Source organism: Acomys minous (assembly GCF_964271855.1).
Source record: "Acomys minous genome assembly, chromosome: 5".
NCBI classification, from domain to species: domain Eukaryota; kingdom Metazoa; phylum Chordata; class Mammalia; order Rodentia; family Muridae; genus Acomys; species Acomys minous.
Window position 1 is genome coordinate 122419920 of NC_140494.1, and position 25763 is coordinate 122445682.

Consider the following 25763-nt stretch of genomic DNA (forward strand, 5'->3'; position numbering starts at 1 on the left):
TGGCTCAAGTGTCTTCCAGTCTATGAAGCATTCTTGGCTTCTTTTAAATAAATGTTTATTTTTATTATTTTAAAAATTATGTGGATACAGGCCCACTGTGTTGGCATATGACTTTAATTTTAGCACTTGGGAGGCAGTTAGGTAGATAGACTTCTGTGAGTTCAAACCCACCCTGGACTAAATAGTGACTTTCAGGCCAGCCAGGGCTACATAAAGAGACCTCTCTTAAGCATATATATTTTTAAAAGTTTATTTATTGTTATTTTATGTGTATGGGTTTTGCCTGTATGTGTGTATACATATGTCACATGCATGCCTGGTGCCCATGGAGGCCAGAAGGCGGCACTGGGTCCCCTGAAACTGGAGTTACAGATGGTTGTGAGCTTCCACAGAGGTGCTAGAAATTGGATTCAGTCCTCTGCAAGATCAGCCAGAGCTTTAAACTGTTAAGCCACATCACTAGCCCCATTTCCTTGTCTGTTTGCTGGCTGGACCCTGCCAGGTAGACTATGCTGGCTGGCCAGTGAACCCCAGCGATCTGACTGTCTCTGTTTCCCCAGTGCTGGGATTTTAAGTGCACACCCACCACCGCACCTTGCTTTTGACCTGATCCCATTTCTGCTCTATTTTAAGGACAGACTAGGAACTCACTTCCTGGGCACCTTAAAAAGTCCCGGGAAGAAGGTAATGTGTACAAATGAATATCTCCCCATCACTTAAGGATTACCACTGATTTTATAGAGCATCTATCTGATCCTGGGGCTTGGAATATTGGTATATTTTAAGTAACTATATCTTAAGCAGTAAGGGGGAATAAATAAAATTTTTGTCAGAAATTTGTTTAACTAAAAAACATTTCACATATCTAGCTTTTTTCAGTTAAATAGGAACACTGATAATTCTGTGGACTACTCATTGCTTTTTTTTTTGTAAGAGATCTAACTCAAAACAATAGGTACTTAGAGTTTATGAACTTCAAAAAGTCTTGCCTAACCAAGGATGAATCCAAAAAGCTTTGTTTAAAGAAGATAAGCATTTTATATACTTGCACGGTCACAGCCAGGAAGCTGGTATATAGGCGGAGAATGACAGCTGCAGTCTAAACTTAATATAGACAGTAAGACAATATTATACCATCAACGTTGGCGTCAGTAACAACGTGTCAGTGAAAGGCTCTTAACACACACACACACACACGCAATTAAATGTTAAAAAAAAAAAACCCCTCTCAGTATTTTAGCTAAACATAGAGGTGCAGCCTTAATTCCAGTACTTAGTAGGCTGAAACAGGAGGATCACTATGGCTTGAGGCCAGCCTGTGCTACATGGTGGAGGATCACTAGGGCTTGAGGCCAGCCTGTGCTACATGGTGGAGGATCACTAGGGCTTGAGGCCAGCCTCTGCTACATGGTGGAGGATCACTAGGGCTTGAGGCCAGCCTGTGCTACATGGTGGAGGATCACTAGGGCTTGAGGCCAGCCTGTGCTACATGGTGGAGGATCACTAGGGCTTGAGGCCAGCCTCTGCTACATAGTGAGTACTAGGTCTGCCAGGATTACACAGAAAGACCCAATCTCAAAAACGCAGAAGAAAACTCCTCGGTGCTGTGACACCAGCGTTTGAAGAGAGCTCCGTGTTTAAACAGCTTTAAGAACACGGGCTCTTCACCCTGTAGTAGGACAATACCCTAAGGAGGGGCTCGCTGCTGCAGAACAAGTGCAGCGTCTCCAAGTCAGCCCTTCACATGACAAGGGGAAGAAAGGGACAAGCCCAACACATTTAAACAGCAAGGTTCCAAACCAAGTTAAAGTATTTCTCCTTGAAAGGCTGCTTCTATTTAAGTGAACACAGGGTAAATTTGGTCAATAATATGCATTACATAGAGTAAAAAGGACCTTAGGTCACGTTAAGACAAGGATCAGAAAGCAGTAATGTCAATGAAAACCAGATGTAGCCAACTTTCAGGTACAGCGCATAAGTTAATCTGTTTTCAGCGTAGGCATCTGCATAAGCAGCCTTTGACCCATGAGTGGGGCTCAAGAGCAGCCATCACGGAGAAGGCAGAACTCTGAAGCACGGTGAGGCCCCCAAATCAAACAAATGGCCCTAGTAACCCAAGGCATGTGAGAACCCGTTTCCTAGGTTAGCAGCAGCAGGAGGCTAGGATGAAAACGCCACCGACAGCTCCCTGTGTACCTTGACAGGTCGTGCAGGGCGCAAACACACATTGCTCCTACCATGGGACGCTGAGAAGTATCTTGGTTCTAAAATGGGGTATTTCCATTTCTGTAGTGTCTGTGGGAAGGACAGCGGTGACACCCTTAGGAACACCTTCTTTCACTGGAGACTGTCTATAGTCCACTTATGTGCCACTCGTACTGAGGTTAAAGATTTCCTCTTGATTGGGACGGGAAATGCGTAATCACTTTGGCTGGCTAACAACTGTGACAGGCCTGTCTCCTGTCAGAACAGCAGATCTCTGTATGCACACTGCTGGCCAAAGCTGGAAGAAAACACGAGAACTTCTAATCCTTAAGATTAAATGTTCTTTTTAAACTTAGATTTACTTATTATTCTATTTGGTCAGATGATAATAAAATTTTTCCAATAAAAGTGATCTCTTTCACTGCAATAATTTGTCTGATGCCATTCTTACATACTTCTAATAAATAACGCCTCTATTCACCGTCCTTTTCTCTTTTTGATCCTCTTTTCTACTACTTATCATCTTCTTTATTTGAAACAGATTTTTAACAGATAATCTTGATCGTTACAACAATATCTTGCTTGCATTTTATTCAAATAATTCTTAAAAACAGCTTAAAAAGCCGTTTGGAATAACATCAAGCTTGCCATCAATCACAGGAAAAAATTCCGCTGGCGGTTGTATAAACATCAGATCAAGTCTGATGTCTTCAAGGATTTCAGAGTGAACCATAAAAAACTCCATTAACTTCTGACAAAGAATGCAAATTAATCACAACATGGGGTGAAATGAAATTAAAGGCTCTTTTCTAATCAATGACAAGGCACGATGAAATATATGTTACTATCTTTGCACCAGGGCTGCCGACGATGCCTGCACACCGCTTGCCAAGCCCCGAACGCAAGGTGTGGGCTCAGACCCACCCACCCTCAGTGCCACCCCCGCCCCCGCCCGTCCCCTCCCCCAGAGCGAGCTGCTTACAAGTCTCAGAGATTCACAGCGCACACTAATCATCCGAATCTCAGGTGCATCCAATTTGTTATTCACACTCTCCCATGCCAGTGAAAAGCCTGGCGCCGACAGATGCACCAGGAACCCTAAATGACAGTTTTGGCCTCCGGAAGTAGGATCACTCCAGCAGAATCTAGTACAGCCTCCAGGTGAAATGTCTGGAGCTCCATATGGAGCAGGGGAAATTAACAACAAGATGGAAATCACTGCAGCAGCGGGGAGTCGGAATTTTTGAAAAAAAAAATGAAATTTAAAGATGAAGAAAGAGAAGTAATAAATTAATGGGGTGTGAAAACATTCAAAGCTTTACAATACCAGGGGCACTATTTGCTCAGATTCTCCCCCCCCCCCATTTTTAACTCGGGGTCATTTTGATGTAATTTATTAACCAAGATCAGGAATTGTAGGCAAAACAAGAACAATATTTTTATATATGCAAAAGTATCAGCGTTAGCTTTACTTCCCTGATGCGTCCTGCCTACCAAGTCCCCTGGGTGCCCTAGTGGGGCCAGCCCCTCACGTCTCTCCGATGGACTCACCACTGTCCGAATGCAGGGAGGGCCTCCTTGTAAAGTTTGGATGAAGGATGACAACGGTTAGCAGACAACCATTTTTATTTCTTCCAAATTATGGTGTCATTAAACAAACCACTGCCTGCTGCCATGTTTCTTAGGTCTCTGCTTCTACATGCTCCAGTCATTGTCCAGACCTACAGACCTTTCCAGACTGCCATGAAAGCTGAACTGTTCAGTGGAGTTAGCTTTGTAAGATGTTGTAAAAAGCAAATACTCGTTATCTCTTTATGGACCATGCTCCACAGGCTCCTGGAATTTCAGGGCACTGGGGCTGGGGCGGGCTCTGAGGCCATCTGCATCCCCCTGTCACTCTACTAAACACATAACGAGAAAAGCAAAAGGGCTCCAGGGAGGAGCCTTGTCATCTCCCTCAGCACAGCCCCGTGATGCGCATTCTTCCCAGCACCCTGTGGCAGGGAAGCTGAGTGAGAGGAGGGCTTGGTGAACTGCCTGGGGTGGGGGGCAGGGTATGGACAGCCACCAAGCTGAGGTGACACAGCCAGTCACTGAGTTTAAATGCCTCCAAGTCCTAGACCTAATTGGCCCCACTCGTGTTTAGGATGAGGTGTGTGGCCTGTTCACTGGGAGGTTGGAGGTTCTCTGTGGTGGGATGTACGGCCTGGTCACGGAAAGTGCTCAGGAGATCTGAGTAGGGAAAGTGCTGGGTGACTTCAAGACACTGTACCATAGTTTTTTGTCTGTTTGTTTGAGACTTTTATGTACCTCAGGCTGGTCTCAAACTCACTCTAACCAATGATATCCTTGTATGCTTTAGCCTCCTGTCTCCACCTCCCAGATAATGGGGCAAGTTAGGCCAGAACCTGACCAACTGGATCATATCCCCAACTCTGTTTTTTTCTCACAACAGCAGCAACAGTGAACATTGCTATAATGGAGGCCCCTAGCCTTTCTTCTTGGAATCCACACAGCATCCAAATGAGGCTGTGCTACTCTAAGGTCTTAAGGAAACTGCCAGTGTTTCCAAACAGCAAGCAGCTGGTTACACAAGACAATGACATCCACACGGAAGGTGGTCTCTAGGAAACCTAGCCTTTTCACTTAGTTGTCGCTGGCCACTGACTACCATGTCCGAGCCCTCCCCCCTCATCTGCACCGATACACACCCTGTCACCAGCTGGAGGAGGGACTGCTAAAGATGCTGTCAGCAGCACTGACACTGGGCTGGACCAAGGAAGTCTGGAAGCTTGCCGCTCCTAGCCTTGCCCTCTGTCTAGTGGGGCTGAGCGTTGCTAAGATGCAAATACCGCGTTGAGCTGCAGCCCTGCACTGGAGCCCTTCAGGCTGGGGTGGGGGCACTGGGGCCTCTTGGTATTTTCCTGTGTGGCTTTATATCCATTATTTCATTGAGCAGCATAATCTCTCAAACCAGAGAGAGAAGATTTCTCTTTCAGAGATGAGCAAGGCAAGGTTTCAAGAAACTTAGGAAGCCATAGGGAAGGACTGGCGAGTCTGCAGTGGAGCTGAATTGTTCGATCCAAGCTCTGATTTGCCTTTGCGCTCTCAACTGCCTCTAAGTAGGAGATGCCATCTGGTGCCTTGATTTCACTTTGGGTTAAGACTAGCAGTTCCATGGGACTAACCCCAGGCCAGGTGTGGAGAGATTCGAACTGACAGGACCTTAGTGGTCAAGGACCACACTCAGGATAGCAGAGTCTTCAGTGGTGGACAGAAGATAGCTAAGTAAAGGGCTGAACTTCTAGTCACTCAAGCTAGCCAAGCTCGGATATCAGCTTTTTAGACACCACTGTGGTTTGATACAATGTTGCTTATGATCCTTCTCAACTCAGAGTATATGGCTTATGTCTACCCACTCCACTTGAGAGGCAATGGAACCAAGTCAGCCACAGGACAGCAGTCAGTAATGGCGACGGCTTATGTTACACCCGAAAGCTGTTTCACAGCACTCAGGAGTTCAAGTGTGGCAGTGTGGGACAAAGTGAAAGTGTGCTCTCATGATCCAGTACCTCAGAAACATACGTTTTTCCTTTACCTGTTTCATTTGAGGGGAGAAGAAATGAGTAGGCAGCAAAGATTGGTTCACTGATTGCTTTTTATATGTATGTGTGTGTCTGGGCCAGTTGGTGTGCACCATGTGCAAGCAGGTGCCTACAGAGGCCAGAAGAGGGCATTGGATTCCCTGGAACTGGAGTTACAGGCAGTTCTGAGCTGCCCGACATGGATGCTGGGAACCAAACCCTGGTCCTCTAGGAGAGTGGCAAGTGCACTCAAGTGCTAAACTTTCTCTCCAGCCCATGGAAGGCATTTATAAAGGACCTTTCCCCAGCCTGTCTTCAAGGACCCAAAGCCTGTAGGGTGAATGTGAATCACACTGATTTTCAGTAGGAATCGCCCAAACTTCTAATGAGAGATCTGGGGAAGGACCTGATGACATCAAGGCTGCTTTTAGGATCTGAAATGAAAGCATCGTTTTGTAGACAGCATCCAATCATAACTCAAGGACTTGCACATACCTTCGCATAAAGGGTACTGCTAAGTAGGTACATCAGCCTATTAGAATCTTCTAACTTCTCCTCAACTGATCAAGGACAGGTATACTTAGTCATTTAGCAAAGCCACATTGTCTGTTCCCATATCTGCCTACAGACTTGAAGGGCTTAAGGTCACACAATGACAACCACCCTGCAGGCCACCCACTCAGGGAATGCCACTGCTTTCTTACTCTGCGTATTAGGGACATAGAGGATGTGGCTATAGTTTCAATCTTTCGAACGTATAGAGTATTTTATTTATTATTATGGGAGAGGCACATATGCAGAGGTCAGAGGCCACTTGTGGGAGTCAGTTTTCTCCATTACGCATTTTGGGTCCCAGGAATCATACTCAAGACCATCAGGCTTGCCTGGTAAGCCATCCTCCTGGCTTGCACTCCACATCAGATGGCTTGTAAGTGGTCAAATAAGAATAGTTTAAGAGTTAGGTCATGAAGGGCCTCATGCTCATTTTCAGCTTTACAGGATTATATGCATTAGTCAAACATTGAATTGTTTAGAAATTACTGACAGACTTAAGAGGCTTAACAAGATAAATATTCAAATGACTGTGAATCTTGACAATGTGATGTTAATCTGATGGACTACCTAAAGAGCTGAGTGGCACGGCTGTATGGGTCAAAATCTATGTGCTACTGTGTGTCAAGTGGCTACGTTCTAGAGGAAAAAGATTATGCTTAAGCAAAGTGACTTCCCAATTTGAAAAGTGAGGCTAACACTCCCGAACCTAACCACTGGGAGGGTTTCTCTTCCACTCATCTGATGACTTTTAACTGCAGGAAAAGGGCTTCGGAAGAGGCATTTCAGCGTGCGAAGGGTCTTTAAGTGTCTACATTGGCAGGAGAAGAACACGCGGAGAACCGCTTCTAAAGCCGGGTAGGGAGAAGGCGCCCCTCCTATTATTCAATAACCATGTTTGTGATGCATCTGCATAATCTAACCATGCATAAATTAGTATGTGTAATACAACACTTATTTGCATAATAATAGCAAGTTAATAGATGCTTAAAGAGCAGAGACCAACACCACCTTTAAATCAGACATGCCTCCAGGCACTTTGGCCTGTTCAGACCAAGATGTCAGGAAAACAGTCCGCGGCAACCACGAGAGAAGCGCCAGCCGATCATTTCTCATCCCTCTGGACGGTTTGCTTACTGCTCCCCAACAGAACCATTTTCAGGCTACAAAATAGCTTTATATCTTAACTGCTAGCATCCCTCTCTAGTAAAAATCATGGGGAAATTATAGAAATTTAGGATTTGCAATACTTGACAATAAACTATTTGTGGACAGGAAGGGGCAAAATGGAAAAGGTGTGTATTCGAAATCACATGACGTGAAACTGGGGGCCTACGCACCTGCTGAGAACAGTGACCCACATTAGATAGCTGCACCCTGTTTCATCATTTAAATTGAATGATTTTAATTGAGTCCAAAATGCTCATAAAGGGCATGAAGAAGAGGGTGGGCCCCTCCTCCAAGCTCACCACGAGCACATGGCGCTGGGGAGAAGGGGCACCTCAAGTGCCACACAAAGAGGAGCACGGTGGTCTCAGTCAACCTTTAACAAGGGAAGAAAGTCTAGAGTTAAAAAAAAAAGCCAACAGAGACTTCTAATGACTCCTTTAAGATACTACTTTTCATTTTAACAGGACAGATTTATTTGTATGTGGCTCAAATGTTCACAATCGCTTCCTGTACCTTCATACATAGGAATGAATGTCACAGTGGCAAATGGCAGTAATGAACAATCTTACCTGAGGATATGGAAACCTCCCAAGAGCAAGCTGGGAAAGGAAATAATATTTGTCTAGTTATAGATTTGCATGCAGGGCAGATCTCCTTAACACAGACAAGGACTACATTTCAGAACTGCATCTAGCAAATAAAAAAAAAAAGTCGACCCCTCTAATGCATGAGCTAAATTATTGCTGTAATTACATTATAAACTGTATTTAGAATGGACATTTTTAACAGACAATATTTTATCTCTGATAACAATATTTTAATTTTAATAACTGAACACTATACCCCATACATTTTCTTGGTATATTCTCAACCCTGGGATGTTGCATGTGTGTGACAGCTTCTTTGACACAGAGATGTACAAGTCTGTGGACCCTTCCTCTTGTAAGATAGTAACATCTTGTTGGTCTAGAGTGCAGCAGCTCTGTGGGTTTTAGGCTACAGGTCTAGATCAAATATTGCAGGAAGTGGGAGTGGGCTGTGTTATGAAATTGAAACCTGGGTTATTATTTTCACCCACTTACCATTTCATGCATTCCTGTCAGAGGACCCCCTACCACTAGTACAGAACTGGCCATGTGAGCATGGAACTGGAGGCCTCCAGCTAAACTTGGGAGAGTGAATCCTCTGTGCTTATTTTGTTTTTTTTTTTGTTTTGTTTTGTTTTGTTTTCTTGAGGCAGGCTTTCTTTGTGTAGCCTTGGCTGTCCTGGACTCACTTCGTAGACCAGGCTGGCCTCGAACTCACAGCGATTTGCCAGCCTCTATCTCCCGAGTGCTGGGATTAAAGGTGTGCGTCACCACGCCTGGCTCTGTGTTTATTTTGATTTGTATACTGCAATTTGTTTCTGGCCTAGGCACTTTTGTTACCTCACATGTAAAAACTAAGCAACTTAGACAAGAATAGGCTTGATATAATGTATTAAGATCAGGTTAAATAATATTCTACAACTTCTCTCTCTCTCTCTCCTTCCCTCCCTCCCTCCCTCCCTCCCTCCCAGCTCTTTGTATATATAGTTCTGGCTGTCCCTGGAAGTCCCTCTGTAGACCAGGCTGGCTTCAAACTCACAGAACTACCTGCCTCTACCTTCCAAGTGCTGGGATTAAGGGCTCGAGTCATTGATCTTGGCTAGCCATGACCTAGTTAGAGGAGACTATGTTGAAAATGTGGAGCTTCCCAGCGTGGCCCCCCCTCAGTTCCAAACCCCTGCACATCTGTAACTGCCTGCACAGGAGAAGCGTAACATTAGGGAAGCCAGAGTGCACCTGAGCTGGGCCAACAGGGCAGACGCAAATCCTGGAGCCCCACTCAAGGGATTCTCATGCGGTCAGTCAAGAGAAATCTAGGGACTGTCCCCAAACCTGCTTCCTACTCCAGCGTGCCTCCCGGCACACTGCACTATCTTCTGAGACCTTGATAGCTGCACACTTGTTTTCAAGACACGCACGTTGCTCAAACACTTCAAAATGGTGTTTAAAATCATTTCATGAAACAAACAAACAAACAAACAAACAAAAAAACCTCTTTCCCTTTATGAGAACTACTCACAGCTTGCATTTAAAATAACACCCTTAGCGTGGTGACCATGTGACTTTGTGTAGCCTGACACCTGAATGCCCATATATGTGCAAACCCTGGATACCTACAAAGATTACTTACTGAGGGCAGACTGCAATGTTGAGGTTTTCATAATTCTAAAGGCAGTTTGAACAGCAATGTAGTAGGGACGAACTATAGCACTTTGTATGGCGGACTCCTTTGTAAAGGCCAACACCATCTGGATGCCTATGTGTGCTGTGTGCACCTGCGTGTGCTAGAGTATCCAGTCAAGGGCCACCTTGTGCTCATATCTTAGACACATTAATAAGTATATGGATTTTCAAGATTTACACTTAGGCTCTTATTTCATTTGATGGATTTCCTTAATCTTTTCAAACACAAGTGAGAAGACGTAGAAACTGAGGCACAGGAGAGAGGACGGGTGCTCAGCTAACCTGGCAGGTTTTGTGGGGCTCTGGCTGCTGCCTACGTGCTGCTGTGCTGCTCCCACTCTGATCTCACCCAACACAAGCTGCAGTCTTGTCTTAGATTTGAAGAGCACAGTGTGTGACTGCCATCGAGTCACTGTGGTCTGCGGTGGTGGGTGGATCACTCTGTAATGACCTGGCCAGCAGTGAGGAGTGACCAAAAAGCTGCCACATATTATCACATTGATCTGTATTAATTTCATCTGGGTAAAGAAACAGCAAAAGATGGATGGCTCATCCAAAATGGCTAAGGGCCAAGAAAACTGTTATAAAACACTGAGAACATTCTGGTTTAATTCCTTATAGAGATATGTCACTCTTCATATGGGTACATGTTGAACATACTATTGGGGACAGTGGAAGGTTTCTGCCCACATGATTGACTGGCAGAAGGAACTTGCCTACCACACATATTACCAAAAGCTAAGTGACTCAGCAGATGCCAACACTCTTGGTCTTGCAGTTTAGAGAATTAAGGAATGAAAGAGGCATGATGGTGGTGTCTATAATCTCAGCACTTTAGAAAGCTATGGTGGGAGAATCCTCGTTCAACAACAGCCTGGGCCACACAGTGGAGCCTTTTCTCAACAACAAACAAACAAACAAACAAACAACAGAAAAAACAAAAAACCCAAACAACAACCACAACTACCCACGAGAAATAGAATAGGCAGAAAGCCTCAGAAGCCAGGGCAGAGCAGGATGTTGTGAGAACTAACACGAAACCTCTGACTGGCCAGTCAGCACTGGTCTGCAGCTGGGACCCAGCAGACAGGCACACGTGCATGCATGTACCAGGGCTCTCTGTCATACCTGGGACAGAGAAGCAAGGATGGCTGGTGTCACTCATTTAAGACCCTGCTTTGCAGGAGGCTGGAGAGAAGACTTGGGCAGGCTGGTGGCGGCCCCTCTGCCCAGTCTGCTTAGGAACAGGCAGCAGTGGCTGGCCTGGGGAAAGCAGTTATTTTTGGGTGTGACTTTGTTTCATGTTTTCCTGACATCTAGCCACTGGGGACTTCAGTCCTACCTGGCATCATGCAGGTGTAATCTGTTTAGATTTACATGACACAGAAGGGTCCCTTGACTTTGACAGGTAGCAGAATGGTCACTTCCTTTCTTATGGAGTGTCACCACTGGGCTGCTGCGACAACAGGCTAAAGGGTCCCAGCTCTACACTAGTGAGTTCAAGTGGGTGTGATGGGCTACACTGAAGACCTCTTCAGAGGACTCTGTCTTCTCTGTGACCTTATCCTTCAGCTGAATGCAGCCCCAGAGCTGTCCGCTCCCCACTACTTGTCTCATGACCAAGTGGAAGGGAACACAGGGTGGCCCAGAACCCTTTGTCAAGCTGTTAGGTGGAAGTAGAAAGAGGACTCTGCACAGACATGGCTCTGTGAAGAACTTCTTCACAAAAGTCAAAATAGACACTGAGCCCTTAGGGAGGGCACGCATATGCTGCGGGCATTTCAGATGGCTGGGTCTGGGCTAGTCCGTTTCTCCTACCCCTACTGGCCTATTAATCAACTTGCATTTCCCCAGTTTTTATTGTCAAGGTATTATAAATTAGGAAACTTACAAAAGAGAGTGTGTAATCTTCTCTGAAATGGCCTGCAGATATGTCACTGTACTAAATGTGTTTCAGATTTAATGAAGCTTTAATGTCCTTTTTAATTTTGCCTGTTTCTGTATCACCAGGGGTCGGGCAAGGCAATCAGCACTCAAGAGGGTGGTTTGGTTTAAAACTAGGAAAAAACTCATTTGCTTATGAGTTGCACTGTATTTTCTTAATTAAATTTACTGAGTAAAATGGTTTAAGTTCAGCCAACCAATGACCTCTATGTGTAGATTTAGATTTATAAATAGGTTAACAGTTAAAGTAAAGCGGGAGGAAAAGAAGGATTGCAACAAAGCAAACAGATTAGGGCTTAGCCAATAGGGACCGCCACTCACTCTGTCATCTTTACAAGGGAAACATTTAAATATAGGCAGCTTAAGTCCAGTGTTTAAAAAAAAAAGTGTACTGAAAAATGAAGACACTCCAGCAATCCATCAACAGACTCTCATCCTGCCACTCCCAGGAGGGGACAGCTGGCTTTGTACAGGACCTGGAACAGTCTACTGTTGGGTGGCTGGGGTGGAGGTGGACAGGAGGCAGGGAAAGGATTCCATTTAATGTTAAGTAAACAAGTGCATTTTAATTCCAAACACTAACCAACTGCTCAACAGGGGTTGTGGGACATTTCTTGTATGAAGGGCAGGAAAAAGAGGCTGTGGACATGACCACAAGTTGGGAATACATCGAAAAATGGGAACCACTAATATTTTACTGTGAAACTAGAAATGTTCCTCAGAGCTGTTTATTGATCTTTGATTTGACCAACCATAACCTACGAATTGTTCCTGAGGTAGCAGCACTGGAGGATGAAGGATTTTATAGTGTAAGTAATAAATGTATTTGGGACTCTGTGTGTGTAACACACACACACACACACACACACACACACACACAGAACTAGAACAATTGTCAAATACATAATAGAACCCCCCCCCCCTTTTTTTGAGACAGGGTTTCTCTGTGTAGCCTTGGCTGTCTTGGATTCACTTTGTAGACCAGGCTGGCCTCGAACTCACAGCGATCCACCTGCCTCTGCCTCCTGAGTGCTGGGATTAAAGGCGTGCCTCACCACGCCAGGCAGAAAATATGTACAAAGTAACAACATGACAGGAAAATAACTGCCATTCTGGAACTATAAAGAGAGAAAAGGCAATGTAGCCAGAAGCAGTGAGGGTGCACTCAGGCCATCAGCAATGCAGCCAGAAGCAGTGGAGGGCACACTCAGGCCATCAGCTATGCAGCCAGAAGCAGTGGAGGACGCACTCAGGCCATCAGCAATGCAGCCAGAAGCAGTGAGAGTGCACTCAGGCCATCAGCAATGCAGCCAGAAGCAGTGGAGGGCACACTCAGGCCATCAGCAATGCAGCCAGAAGCAGTGGAGGGCACACTCAGGCCATCAGCAATGCAGCCAGAAGCAGTGAGAGCACACTCAGGCCATCAGCAATGCAGTCAGAAGCAGTGGAGGGCACACTCAGGCCATCAGCAATGCAGCCAGAAGCAGTGAGAGTGCACTCAGGCCATCAGCAATGCAGCCAGAAGCAGTGAGGGCACACTCAGGCCATCAGCAATGCAGCCAGAAACAGTGAGAGCACACTCAGGCCATCAGCAATGAAGCCAGAAGCAGTGGAGGGCACACTCAGGCCACCAGCAATGAAGCTGGATGATTTTTTTTGTTTGTTTTTTTGTTTTTTGTTTCTGTTTTTTGAGACAGGGTTTCTCTGTGTAGCACTGGCTGTCCTGGACTTGATTTGTAGACCAGGTTGTCCTTGAACTCACAAAGACCTAGCTGCCTCTGCCTCCCTGAGTGCTGGGATTACAGGTGTACATCACCTCACCTGGCTAACGGGATGAGTTTTAAGTTTACACTTGCACTAAAAATCACTCAATTAAAAAAAAATCTTAATGTAGACATATCCTGTTTCTCAGCATAACGGCAAATTGAAAATAAGCATTTTCAATATAGCTGAAGGGAAATTTTCTAGTCCAAAATGTTCTAAAATTTGTTCTTAATTACCTCGTGTGCATTTTACACAATTAAACTTCCATCTACAGATTTTGCATTTAGACTGTGTGCTGCAGTTAAGCCTTTACTTCATAGAAACTTGACAGCCACTTGGTGCATTCAGACATAGGGAAACTTAAAAAAAAAAAAAACAAAACCCAAAACAAAATACACGTAAGTACTAGATGACATAAAATTCCCTAGGTGAGGTTTTATCCCAAGACCAATTTACTCAGGCCTGAAGGAAAAGCTTAAATCACCTCAAACTATGCTGGAGAAGATCCACAATAAATATTAAATACTTTAACATCTACCCTACGATTTGACATTTCTTCCCATGTATCAATTTCACTGTCCGCTTATGGAATGGTTTCAAGACAATCCAAAGGATATAACAGCAATTTGCCAGTGTTAAAGAGCTTCGAGGTTAAACTGACAACAAAGAACGCAGAAACACAGAGCGTCTTGAAGTAGGGTTTCAATTAAATGTGGAGGATTTAGCAATTCGGGACCAAAAAAAAAAAAAAAAAAAGGAGTTACAAATTAATTTAATCTTCTGCCTATAGTTTGCAGCTGTACTCCACAGTGTCTAGGGCTTAAGAACAAAGCCTTGCAAGGCCTTGGAGTGAGGGGAGCTTCCATTTTTAATGTATAAGGCCATTAGCTGCTAACTTGTGGAATCTGCGACCCCTGTGGAGGGGCATAAGTGCGAGTAACAGAGACTGATGAAATGACATATCTGTTCGTGTCTAGAACCGTGAGGAGGAGGGTTATTACTGACACCACCAGGCCCCACAGAAATCTGCCCTAATAACCTTTGGGACCCTCCACATCCTCAGCTCTCACTACATCAAATATATTGAAATCAAAACCTAATTCACTTTAATTAAAGACAATTAGTTTGTTTTACTATTATTGTTTAACTCATAGGATGTGATAATGCATTGGAAATTAAAGATGGCAAATAAAGGTAATGAAGGTGCCATACTATGCGCCTTCCCAGCCTCTCACTGGCAGCTACGTCAGGCAAGCCCAGGAACAGGTCATCAGAAGCTGCAAAGCTCATCTGCAGAGAGTTCGGTAGAGCCGAGTCTCTTGCCTTATTCAATTCATACATATCTTGACATAATGCTTGCCTACAAACTCCAAGGATTTCTTTAACACAAACAGAATTATGGCCCAATGGAGGCACCAGAAGCTTAATTAATTTGCCCAAGGTCATACTGTAAGTTGGTGGCAAAGCTTGTTAAATTATTAGACGCTGGGCTCTACAGATGTTTTGGCAATGGCAGGGAACCCTGTCTGTGAAGGCCCCGGGGACTTCCGGTGCACTGGGTGAACCTCAGCAAATAACTCATTATGCCTGCACGAAGAGTGCCAAGTGCCCCTGAGAGCTGGTAAATAACATTTTTTTTTCTCTCTTTGTGTAGAAAGAGCCTAACTGGGAGGTTCCCGCCAGGCTTGCTCTTTAACATGTGCCAACATTTCTAAAGGAAATCCTCCTCTTCGCCAGACTCCACAGATCCTGAGTAGATTTATTGTAACTTAAGGAGCCCAAACACAGAAGCACAGAAGGATAAATCAAGCACTTCTCCATCACTCAGAAGGCCTCGCTTTCCACCCCAGATCACCAGTAATCATGGAGGAAAGACAGCATTACAAACAAATGATTCTAATACAGCAATGCTGTTTTTCTAATTAGAAGTGGGCTTATTGCAGTGGATGCTTAAATGGGGAGAGGGCAACAGTAATTCACAAACACAATATCCTAATGCTGGTCCTCTAATTGCTTTATTTGTTTCACTGTTAGAAATGATCGCTCGGTGTGGCCCGACCTCGACCGCTCAGAAGCATGATACATTGAGGTCTCAACCTGGGCAAACTGTACCTAAACTTACACTTTATTGCAGCTTAGTTCACAATCTTCACCTAATATAGGGTTGTATCCCAGTGCAGCAGGAGGATAAATCATCCTGGAATATTACTCCGGCAAAGTTTAGCTGTGACTGCAGCATATGTGCTTTCGAGCCACTGAAGCAAAGGCCCATAAAATACACTAATTACTGCAAGTTATGGTCACTGAGTGATTGATAGCGCTCTGCGAGGCAACTTCCTCATTTTCAACTCTTCTGACGGGCTCATCCGCCACATAGCAATTACTAATTCATGACCCACCCCTCAGGCGTCAGTACCTTTACTCCTAATTCTCCTGCTAGCAAACTACGGCCGGACAGTGGTTTTCTTATCCTGAAAGGCCAGGAAGGATGATAAAAAGGAGACTCCATACCGAATGCTATTGTTTTGAATCTATAAAGGTTTCTTGGACTTCTTAACCCTGCTGACCTGAAACATAAACATGCTCCTCGCATTATGCTATTTATTTGCGTCATTTTTTTTGTCTATCAATGTGTGTGTGTGTGCATGCGCGTGTGCGTAGGGGTGTGTGTGTGTGTGTGTGTGTGTGTGTGTGCGTGTGCGCATATCTACCTGTCTATATATACTACATTAAATCAAAGCCTGGCTGGCTGAATACTGTGTTTAAAGGTAATATATTAATTTCAGCCAGGCCACAGTAAATACGAGGTTGCTAACTGTTAAATTTAATAAAAAGGACAGGAAAAAAAAAGCCTAATTTCAACCAGGCCACAGTAAATACAAGGTTGCTAACTGTTAAACTTAATAAAAAGAGAAAAAAAGCCTCTCTATTTGAAAAGGCCCACTTCTGTGGCCTTGCAGACGTTCTAATTGTTCAATCTTGATTTTCATCAGTGACTCTGCTCACAGGATTGCTAATTAAACTATAACAAAAATCTCCAAAAGTCACTTACAAACAACCACAAAAGGGTCTCCTTTGATGGCAGTCCCTGCATTAGAGGAGGCTTGGTGTGAGATTTTGAACTAGAAAGGCGTTGAGTTAGGATGGATGAACACAGCCACATCACGGTTCTAATAGGAAAAGCATTGTTCTTCAAATGACCGCACCACCCTAACTGCAACAGCAAGGATGGTTCCGATCCGGAACCCTAGCCTGTGTGACAGATGACAAACGCAATCTGCCTGCCTTTCAGGACACAGCTCCCACACATCCCCTTGTTCTTCCTCTTCTGTGGGAATGTCTGTTCCAGAAGAGTCTGGCCACAACTGTGCAGACAACCCTATACTACTCCTTGCCCATACTTTTTTCTTGGGGAATTTTATCACAACCTGCCTGGTAATGGTCAGTGTCAACATTTCCCTGTCTCTCTAATACCTAGTCGATTTTAGCACTGTGGACAAATGAACACTAAGGCAAGAGTTTTTTTTTTATGTTCTTCATTACAACAGAAATACTACCAGGGCCAACACCATTAGGTATTCATGTGAATCGGGATGGAGACACCTTCAATTGTCTGGTCAGCTGAGAAGGACATGGCTTGGTTGCTTTTAGCTACCATGCCAAAATGACCACACTACATGCTTCAGCGTTGGGGTCTGCTGCCTTAACAGACACACAGAGCCCTCTCACTTAACACATCTCTACCTAGAAGGAACCGCCATTACCACATTCACTACGCATAGTGAAGCATCATAATGATCCAGATGGATTATTTCTTATTAAAGACTTAAACACTGAACCTCATCTCATGTGCTTAGTTCTAACCACTGGAAGCCTTATAAGAATTAAGACATGGCTCCCCTTTAAGGTGATATGTAGTGCCGACCTGTCCTCTGACAACAGACAGCTCTACCATACCACATCTCTTAGAGGAAACCTCTGTGGGCTCCCAGCTCTAGACTGTTGTCTGTAGTCGTGCAGCTGAGGATATTTGAGAAAACATCAGGGCTGGGGTTTAGTCTATCGAGCTCAGTGAATCTTCACTTTTTCTATTTCTATTTTAACTTCAAGGGAGTCAAATGGGATGATGCTCCAACTCTCCTGGCTTGGTAAGTGCTCTGCTCCAGCCGGAAGCTGTCTGCTGGTGTCTACCTCATCCGTCAATACTTAGCGCACCGCCATTTCTTCAGAAAGTTATCTGCAGGGGGCTGTGTTTCCAGAGGTGGACTGCCCTACCAGGATGCTTTACAGAGCGGCCTTGGTGCTTCCTTATCAGGGACCTGTGCAGTTTCAGAAACACGTGGCAGATGTCATTTTGTCCCACTTCTGAGGGTGGAGCTCAACAGTGCTGCACCTCTGAACAGCTTACACACAAGGTGCAAGGAGCCTGAGCTAGCCAAGGAGGCAGAGAAGGAGAGCGCTTGGGTGGTCAAGAACACCAGAACAGCTATGCCCCAGCCTCCCCTCTTCGCCACTCAGGGGTCACACACGCTGGTGGAACCCCCATTCTAAACACTACCCAAAGACAAGCTCCTGAGGCCCTTCATGCTGAAAGGGATGGCTGACCCCTGCTAGGACTCCTGCCCCACAGGATCCTGAGTAAATAAATGTCATTTTAAGGGCTTGTTAAGCAGTGATGGGTAAATGCAATCCTCCTGGACTTTGATGGCAGCCTTCCCTCTCATCAGCGCAGCTTTCCAGCCAGGAGCTCCCAGGGCAGAGGCTGGACTCTTAGTGCCAATGCAGGGCAGCACTGGGCAGATGAGCACACTGAACTCCTACCTCAGCTGTATCAGAGACTAGGTTAATTTCGAAAAAAGTCAACTAGGCCTTAGTTTCTGGGAGAGAACTGGCACTCTGCAAAGTGTTGTGCGACAGATCTGCCACAAGGGCACTGCAGAGTGATACTGGGAAACAGTGTTGATTAGGCGCACAGCCATTGTGCCTCGGCCTTCACATAATGTCCTGCTCATTCACTGTCTGCCCCGTAGCTCGACAAGAGCAGCACATGTCATCTGGGAGGCAGGAGCTGGCTGCTCTATGCAGCATGGTACAGCCATTTAGCCTTCTGGAAAAGCCCTTCAGTTTCTCTGGATCTTAGTTTCCTCACTTGCAAGATGGGAGATTTGATACTTACAAAGTAGAGCACTGATCACTAATTTCTCGTTATTTCCCATTACTCCAGGCAGAGCTTACACAGGTGACAAGTATCAAACACTTCCTTAGCTATCGGCACACGTGAAAGAGATGTGTGTCACCCTTCTCGTTAGAATGTCACTGAGCAGAGGGCTATCAATAGCTCTAAAGAGGAAAGAAGAGCAGACCCCCATACCTGAACGTCTCAGTTCCACAGGAGCTCATGGTGTGAACTGTGTGGGGACCTGGTGGGCACATGCCACTTCTGGAGTGGCTTCCTCAGTCCTAGGGGCACGAGTCATCGGGTTCTACAGTCTTTCCTTCCTTAGTTAAACAACAGCAATGCTCTAGTTTCTAAGTAAAAGATAGGGGCTGTGAATGAACTTCCTAGGTAGGTGTGGTAGACATGTGGGAGTTCCTTGGAGATCAGAGTTGAAGTACGTAAGATGGCCTGCAGGATTGAGACCAGGATTGGGAAGGTATCCCTAGGTCACTGGACTGAGGAGGGAGAGGATTCTAGGAGCAGTGGGCCTTGCCTGCGGTTTCTCTAAGTTGAGCTACAGTTCCCTGCTTTGTCAGTCTTGTGGGACATGAGCCACAGATGACTGGTTTCCTTGCATCCTTTCACATCTCTACTCAGCAAGTAATCTCATGCCACTAGCTCTTTACACCATCCCCAGGACTTCTGTCTGGGAAGTTACAGTTGCCAAGCATCCTTCTTTAAACTGTGGGTTCCACAGAAGCAAGATTTTGTAGTTTGGCTCACAGAGACCAGTGATGGTCACGGGGCCTGCTAGCTGAGCGAAGCAATGCACAAAAATGACTGTGTTTGATCTACGCGCACACTGCTCTCCTCCATGAAGAATGTCTTCTGAGTCAAGTGGCCATTTAAATCTTTCTTAAATGTCCTCAGGGACAATTCCATCATTGAGTAGAAAGATTATTGGGATCTATCTATTAGAAAAGTATTTGAAGCTGGGCACGGTGGCGCACGCCTGTGATCCCAGTGCTAGAGAGGCAGAGGCAGGCAGATCTCACTGAGTTGAGTTCGAGGGTAGTCTGGTCTACACAGCGAATTCCAGGACAACTAAGCTACACAGAGAAACCCTGTGTCAAAACAAACAAACATCTGTTTCATCACATTGAAAATCTGGTGGCGGCTACTGTGAATAGAACTTCTGGGAAGATGCTGCGTCTGCAGAGACTGACTAGAAGTTCAGCACTGTGGAGAGACTGGAATGTCCCAGGCCCAGAGTCTAATCACCTTATCTTGGGCTAGTTCTAGTCCCCTGCACCAGCCCTCCTCCGCCCACCTCTGTGTCTGAACTAACACTCTGGGACTAATAAGTACGAAGCTTTTAGAACCTACTCACTTAGCAGCTCTAGCTTCTGCCAGCCGCGAAGCTGAAACCGTCATCGACCAGGCAGCAGCTTGGGCCGTTAGAAAGCGTCCCAGCTCTCTGTGACTGTCTCTCTGGGGCACCACTGTCCTCTCTGGGCACCACTGTCCTCTCTGGGGCACCACTGTCCTCTCTGAGGCACCACTGTCCTCTCTGAGGCACCACTGTCCTCTTCTGGGGCACCACTGTCCTCTCTGAGGCACCACTGTCCTCTCTGGGCACCACTGTCCTCTCTGGGCACCACTGTCCTCTCTGGGCACCACTGTCCTCTCTGGGGCACCACTGTCCTCTCTGAGGCACCACTGTCCTCTCTGAGGCACCACTGTCCTCTCTGAGGCACCACTGTCCTCTCTGAGGCACCACTGTCCTCTTCTGGGGCACCACTGTCCTCTCTGAGGCACCACTGTCCTCTCTGAGGCACCACTGTCCTCTCTGGGGCACCACTGTCCTCTCTGGGGCACCACTGTCCTCTCTGGGGCACCACTGTCCTCTCTGGGGCACCACTGTCCTCTCTGGGGCACCACTGTCCTCTCTGGGGCACCACTGTCCTCTCTGAGGCACCACTGTCCTCTTCTGGGGCACCAGAGGCACCACTGTCCTCTCTCGGGCACCACTGTCCTCTCTGGGGCACCACTGTCCTCTCTGGGGCACCACTGTCCTCTCTGGGGCACCACTGTCCTCTCTGGGGCACCACTGTCCTCTTCTGGGGCACCACTGTCCTCTCTGAGGCACCACTGTCCTCTCTCGGGCACCACTGTCCTCTCTGGGGCACCACTGTCCTCTCTGGGGCACCACTGTCCTCTCTGGGGCACCACTGTCCTCTCTGGGGCACCACTGTTCTCTCTGGGCACCACTGTCCTCTCTGGGCACCACTGTCCTCTCTCGGGCACCACTGTCCTCTCTCGGGCACCACTGTCCTCTCTGGGGCACCACTGTCCTCTTCTGGGGCACCACTGTTCTCTCTGGGCACCACTGTCCTCTCTGGGCACCACTGTCCTCTCTGGGCACCACTGTCCTCTCTGGGCACCACTGTCCTCTCTGGGGCACCACTGTCCTCTCTGGGGCACCACTGTCCTCTTCTGGGGCACCACTGTCCTCTCTGAGGCACCACTGTCCTCTCTCGGGCACCACTGTCCTCTCTGGGGCACCACTGTCCTCTCTGGGGCACCACTGTCCTCTCTGGGGCACCACTGTCCTCTCTGGGGCACCACTGTCCTCTCTGGGGCACCACTGTCCTCTCTGGGGCACCACTGTCCTCTCTGGGCACCACTGTCCTCTCTGGGGCACCACTGTCCTCTCTGAGGCACCACTGGAAGCTAAACTTGCCCTGATTTGTGACTTTCTTAGTTCTTAAAACTAGAAAACTTCTCAAGACTGCTTCCATACGGGAATGTGGAATTTAGGACATACGGAATCTGTGTTCCTGGGTCATGGTCACTTGAAACAGCTCCAGAATCAACTGTTGCTTATGGCTTTAAGATGAGAGCTGTGGCTTTGTGCTGACACTGTCTTCCTTTGTGTTGTGTTTTCACGGGACCATGCTTTCATTTTATTTTCAGTAGCTCTTGAGCTGAGTGGAAACTAACGCCTGTGGTCTGCTGCTCTCCGGGCAAACTGGCTCGTTTTGTGAGCACTTCAGATGCTGTTTCCGTCTAAGGAGAGGGTAGACCCTATACTCTGAATCTGGATCTGCTGCGTTGGCAAAGAGAAATCATTTCTTTATGTGCAAGTGACAAGTGACCTGCCACAAACATGATTCTGTCAAAGGCTCCATCAGACCTAAAGTCTGGCCTTTGTTTTCAGAAACTCTTTAAAGCTGTTAGAAAAGTTGGAAAGACTGAACTAAAAGACTCCTGAGTACTGGAGTACTGAGTACCCTTGGGTGCTGGAGTGACTGGAGTACTGAGTACTCCTGGGTGCTGGGGTAGAGTACTGAGTACTCCCGGGTGCTGGAGTGGAGTACTGAGTATTCCCAGGTGCTGGAGTGGAGTACTGAGTACTCCCGGGTACTGGAGTGGCACTGGGTGATGTAGGTCAGGAGGGAATCAGATCTGAATTCTGTATGAATTATTCAACTATGAAAGTAGGAAATGCACATGTCACAAGCCAGATGCAGATGACGGTCAGAAGAACAGGGCACTCTCAGCTGCCGAGACCAGGGTCAGCATCACGAAGGATGCATAGTATATCTTGGGCAGACTAAGGAAAATGGTGCTCATATGACAGAAGAGTGTCATACTGCATGGATTTACTTTAGTAAAGGTAATTCTAAACTTTGAGAAAGGGCTGGGGCACAGCTCAGTGGCAGAACATGTACCCTATGGGAGTCCCGGAATGCCATCCCTAGCACTACAAGAAACAAAAACAAGCAAAACCCCCATAAAACAACCCCCCCAAATCCCCACCCCCAAACCAAGTTGCAAAAAAAAAAAAAAAAAAAAAAAACCCAACCAACCAACCAACCAACCAACCAACTTAAGAAAACTCTGTGCAAACAGTGACTTTGAAGACAACGCCCTCGTGTCCTCTCGGGGTGTGCTCCCTGCCCATCTGGAGACAGTGCTGAGCTGTGGTCCTTGCTTTCACTGTTTAACACATCATTCAAAGCACTTCAATACAGCAGCGCTGGTGCTCAAGAGGAGCCTCGCAGGACCCGGTGACACACCAATTAACCAAGCATGTCGAGCCAGCCTGCTCTGCGCCTCAGACTCAGGAGACAGGAGGGAAGCTGCAAACAAAGGCAGCAAGAGCGGGGACAAAGTGAAAAGAGCAAGCGTGGGCTGGAGACAGATTTGCGGTCTGTCTCCTGTGGAGAAGTCTGTGGGGAGACCGCTCCTGCTCCTCACCAACCTCAGTAGGGTTCATGAGAGCCCTCCCCAGAGTCCCTAAGCAGAGCCCCATGGGCCTGGTGCCTTTCCAAAGGGAGCATTTGTTTGTTTTGTGTACTTCATTTTCAGTTTTAAAAATGGTTTATTTATTTATTGAGACAAATTTACACTATGTACCCTGGCTGGTCTGAAGCTCCACTGGATAGACAAGATCAGATACGTCTGCCTCCTCAGTGCTGGGATTAAAGGTGTGCTCTACAATGCTCAGCCTTTAACACCTCTCCCCACACAACACACACCTAGTATGTATGTGTGTGTGTGTGTGTGTGTGTGTGTGTGTGTGTGTGCATGTGTATGTGTGAAGTGTGTGAGGGAGCACATGTGGGCCACGCCGAGTGTATCAGAGATCAGAAGACAACTTTGAGATTCTTGCACCTTTAGGTAGGTTCCAGGGGTTACACTCAGGCCATCAGACTTGTAGAGCAGGTGCCTTTACCCATTGGGCCGTCCCAGCAGCCCCTTGTCTGTTTTTTAGAGATGGGTCTTACTATGTAACTTAAGATCCTCCTGCCTCCACCTCTGGAGTACTGGGCTCCTCCACACCAGGCCCTGGTTCCTTCTTAACACTCATGCCCCATGCTGGGCACACAAGGTAGAGAAGGGGGTGCACTGACCTGTGTTCCCCTCTAAGAAGACTATTTGAACAATGGCTGTTTACCTCCCCTTTACAGATTTATGTTTTGACTCAAATGGCATAATATAAAGAATAATTAATTAGTGAAAAATCAAGGGAGTAGCCTCTCCTCAGCCACCCTGTGAGACTAGGTAAGGAATGCATTGCTTATGAAATCAAGAAGCCACTCCAATGTGTTTTTGGCATCACTACCCTAAAGATTATGCAAAAATCCTTCAGAGCTGGTGAAAGCAGAGCCCCTGTTTTGGCAGGCCAAGCTAGCTTCATCCTAAAGCTGAGTCCTGAAGTGCTGAACAGCAGCAGCAGGTGACCAAGTCTAAAAACTCACTGGGTCACTGGGCCCAGAAACTTCCTTCTGCAGTGGGAGGAACCTTCCAGCTCGTCACAGCTCCAGATCTGCAGCCTTGCTGGTCTCACACCTCTGCCCTCTCCTTTACCCTTTGTGTCCCCACACTGACTCTTGGTGTGTTTTAAAGGAGGACTCGCATCCATGTGGGGTTTGTCCTCCCCTACAAAGTGAGCCCACACAAACCCCACACGGAGACCTCTTTTATTTGGCTTCATAACCAATGCACAGGAGGGGAGCCACATTTAAAGATCTGTGTGGAAAGCCATAGGCACACAGCAGAGAAAGGGGCCAAATCCCCCAACGCAAGACGCCACAGTCCACAATTAAGGTTGAATAGTCTCATTTCAATCTCTGTGCTACTTTGCAATCTCCAAATATTTCATGCAGCTGACAACATCTACAGGAGACCCACTTTATCCCAGGAGCAGAGGGCTGCGGGCCTGAGAGGAGATGGGGGCAGATAAAAGATAGTCTGATATTAAAGGTTCTTTGCTTAAGGCAGAAGTGAGGCTGTCTGTGATTCTTTTTATCCGCACACTTTAGTGGCATGTAGCATTATCTTTTATGAAAGAGTGAGGGGAGAGGTGTCGCTACAACTCCCTATGGGGACCATGACAGCACATTAGCAGGGAAGCGACACAGGAAGGAGCTGCCAAGGATGAGCCTCAGAGAGGAGACACAGGAAGCACTCCCATCTGTCTGGTTGTCTTGGGTGATTCTGGGAAACTCTTGCCCCATTTCCTCTTCTGCTGTTCATTGTTTTTCTTCACCACAGATCCACTATGATGATGAACTAACTGGTCTGCTGAAAACGCCCTGAGAAAGATGTGCCCACATGCCAGGAGACTGCTGGGAGACCTCAGCTTCCTGCAGTGCCATCTTAATCCCTCCTCCAGGGTTTAGAGTAGTCCACTTCAGAGCGGGACTGATTGTCAGTTTGTCCCTCCTTCTCCCAGTGGCAAGCTCCCTTCAAGGCTGCTCCACTCAGATGTCAACCCTTTGTCATCCCCCAGCTCCCCATGAGGCCTTCAAGGCCTGTCACTTCAGGGTTCTAGTGTCTTTCTTCTCTACCAGAGGCAGGCTCTTCCTGGTTCTGTGGCTAAGCCTACATGCCATTTATGCCAGTGAAAACTGATAAATGAGCAAATGGAGGCTTCTTTCTTTGAGTATACACAGAGTTGTTTTAAAAGTGAGAGCAGAGGTTGGGTGTGGTGGCGCACGCCTTTAATCTCAGCACTTGGAAGGCAGAGGCAGGTGGATTTCTGTGAGTTCGAGGCCAGCCTGGTCTACAAAGTGAGTCCAGGACAGCTAAGAAAAACTCCCAAAGAAAAAAACAAAACAAACAAACAAAAAAAGTAAGAGCAGAGGCAAAGCTTTCAAAGTACTAATTGTGGTTCAGGATGAAATTTGTTCCCCAGATTTTAGGATGCAGAATGCACTTCTACCTACTGTGTGTTTGTGTGTGTATATGAAGTAGTGTGTATGTGTGAGTGGAGGTCAGCTTTGAGGAACATGCTTAAACTTCATGATTCGGCTAGGCTGGCTGGCCAGCAACCCCAGGGCTACTTGTCTCTGCTTCCTCAGCACTGGGTTCACCACATGTATTTCTGTGGGTGCTGGACTGGGCGCAGGTCCATGCACCTGGGTGCTGGGGACTGGTCCATGCGCCTGGGTAGAAAGCGCTTTACTGACTCAATCCCCCAGCCCTGCCCTCCTCCCCCGCCCTTAACGTAGCTCAGGATGGCTTTGAACTCATGATCCTCCTGCCGTAGTCTTGAATGCTGGATTACAGGTATGTGTATTTATCACACTTATACCAACTACATTC

The 25763-nt window shown here is 46.6% G+C and overlaps 1 protein-coding gene across 8 annotated transcripts in view; it reads right to left on the reverse strand.

Annotated features, from left to right (window-relative positions):
* MAP2K5 (mitogen-activated protein kinase kinase 5) overlaps positions 1-25763 on the reverse strand; it is a 223792-nt gene that overhangs the window by 68249 nt on the left and 129780 nt on the right. For 6 of the 8 annotated variants that reach the window (XM_084781427.1, XM_084781426.1, XM_084781424.1 and 3 more), the window contains one exon: positions 8081-8110. The exons of the other annotated variants lie outside the window; for them this stretch is intronic. In XM_084781427.1, coding sequence (XP_084637553.1) covers positions 8081-8110 — 30 coding nt within the window. The remainder of the gene's footprint in view (positions 1-8080; positions 8111-25763) is intronic. 8 annotated transcript variants of the gene reach the window in all.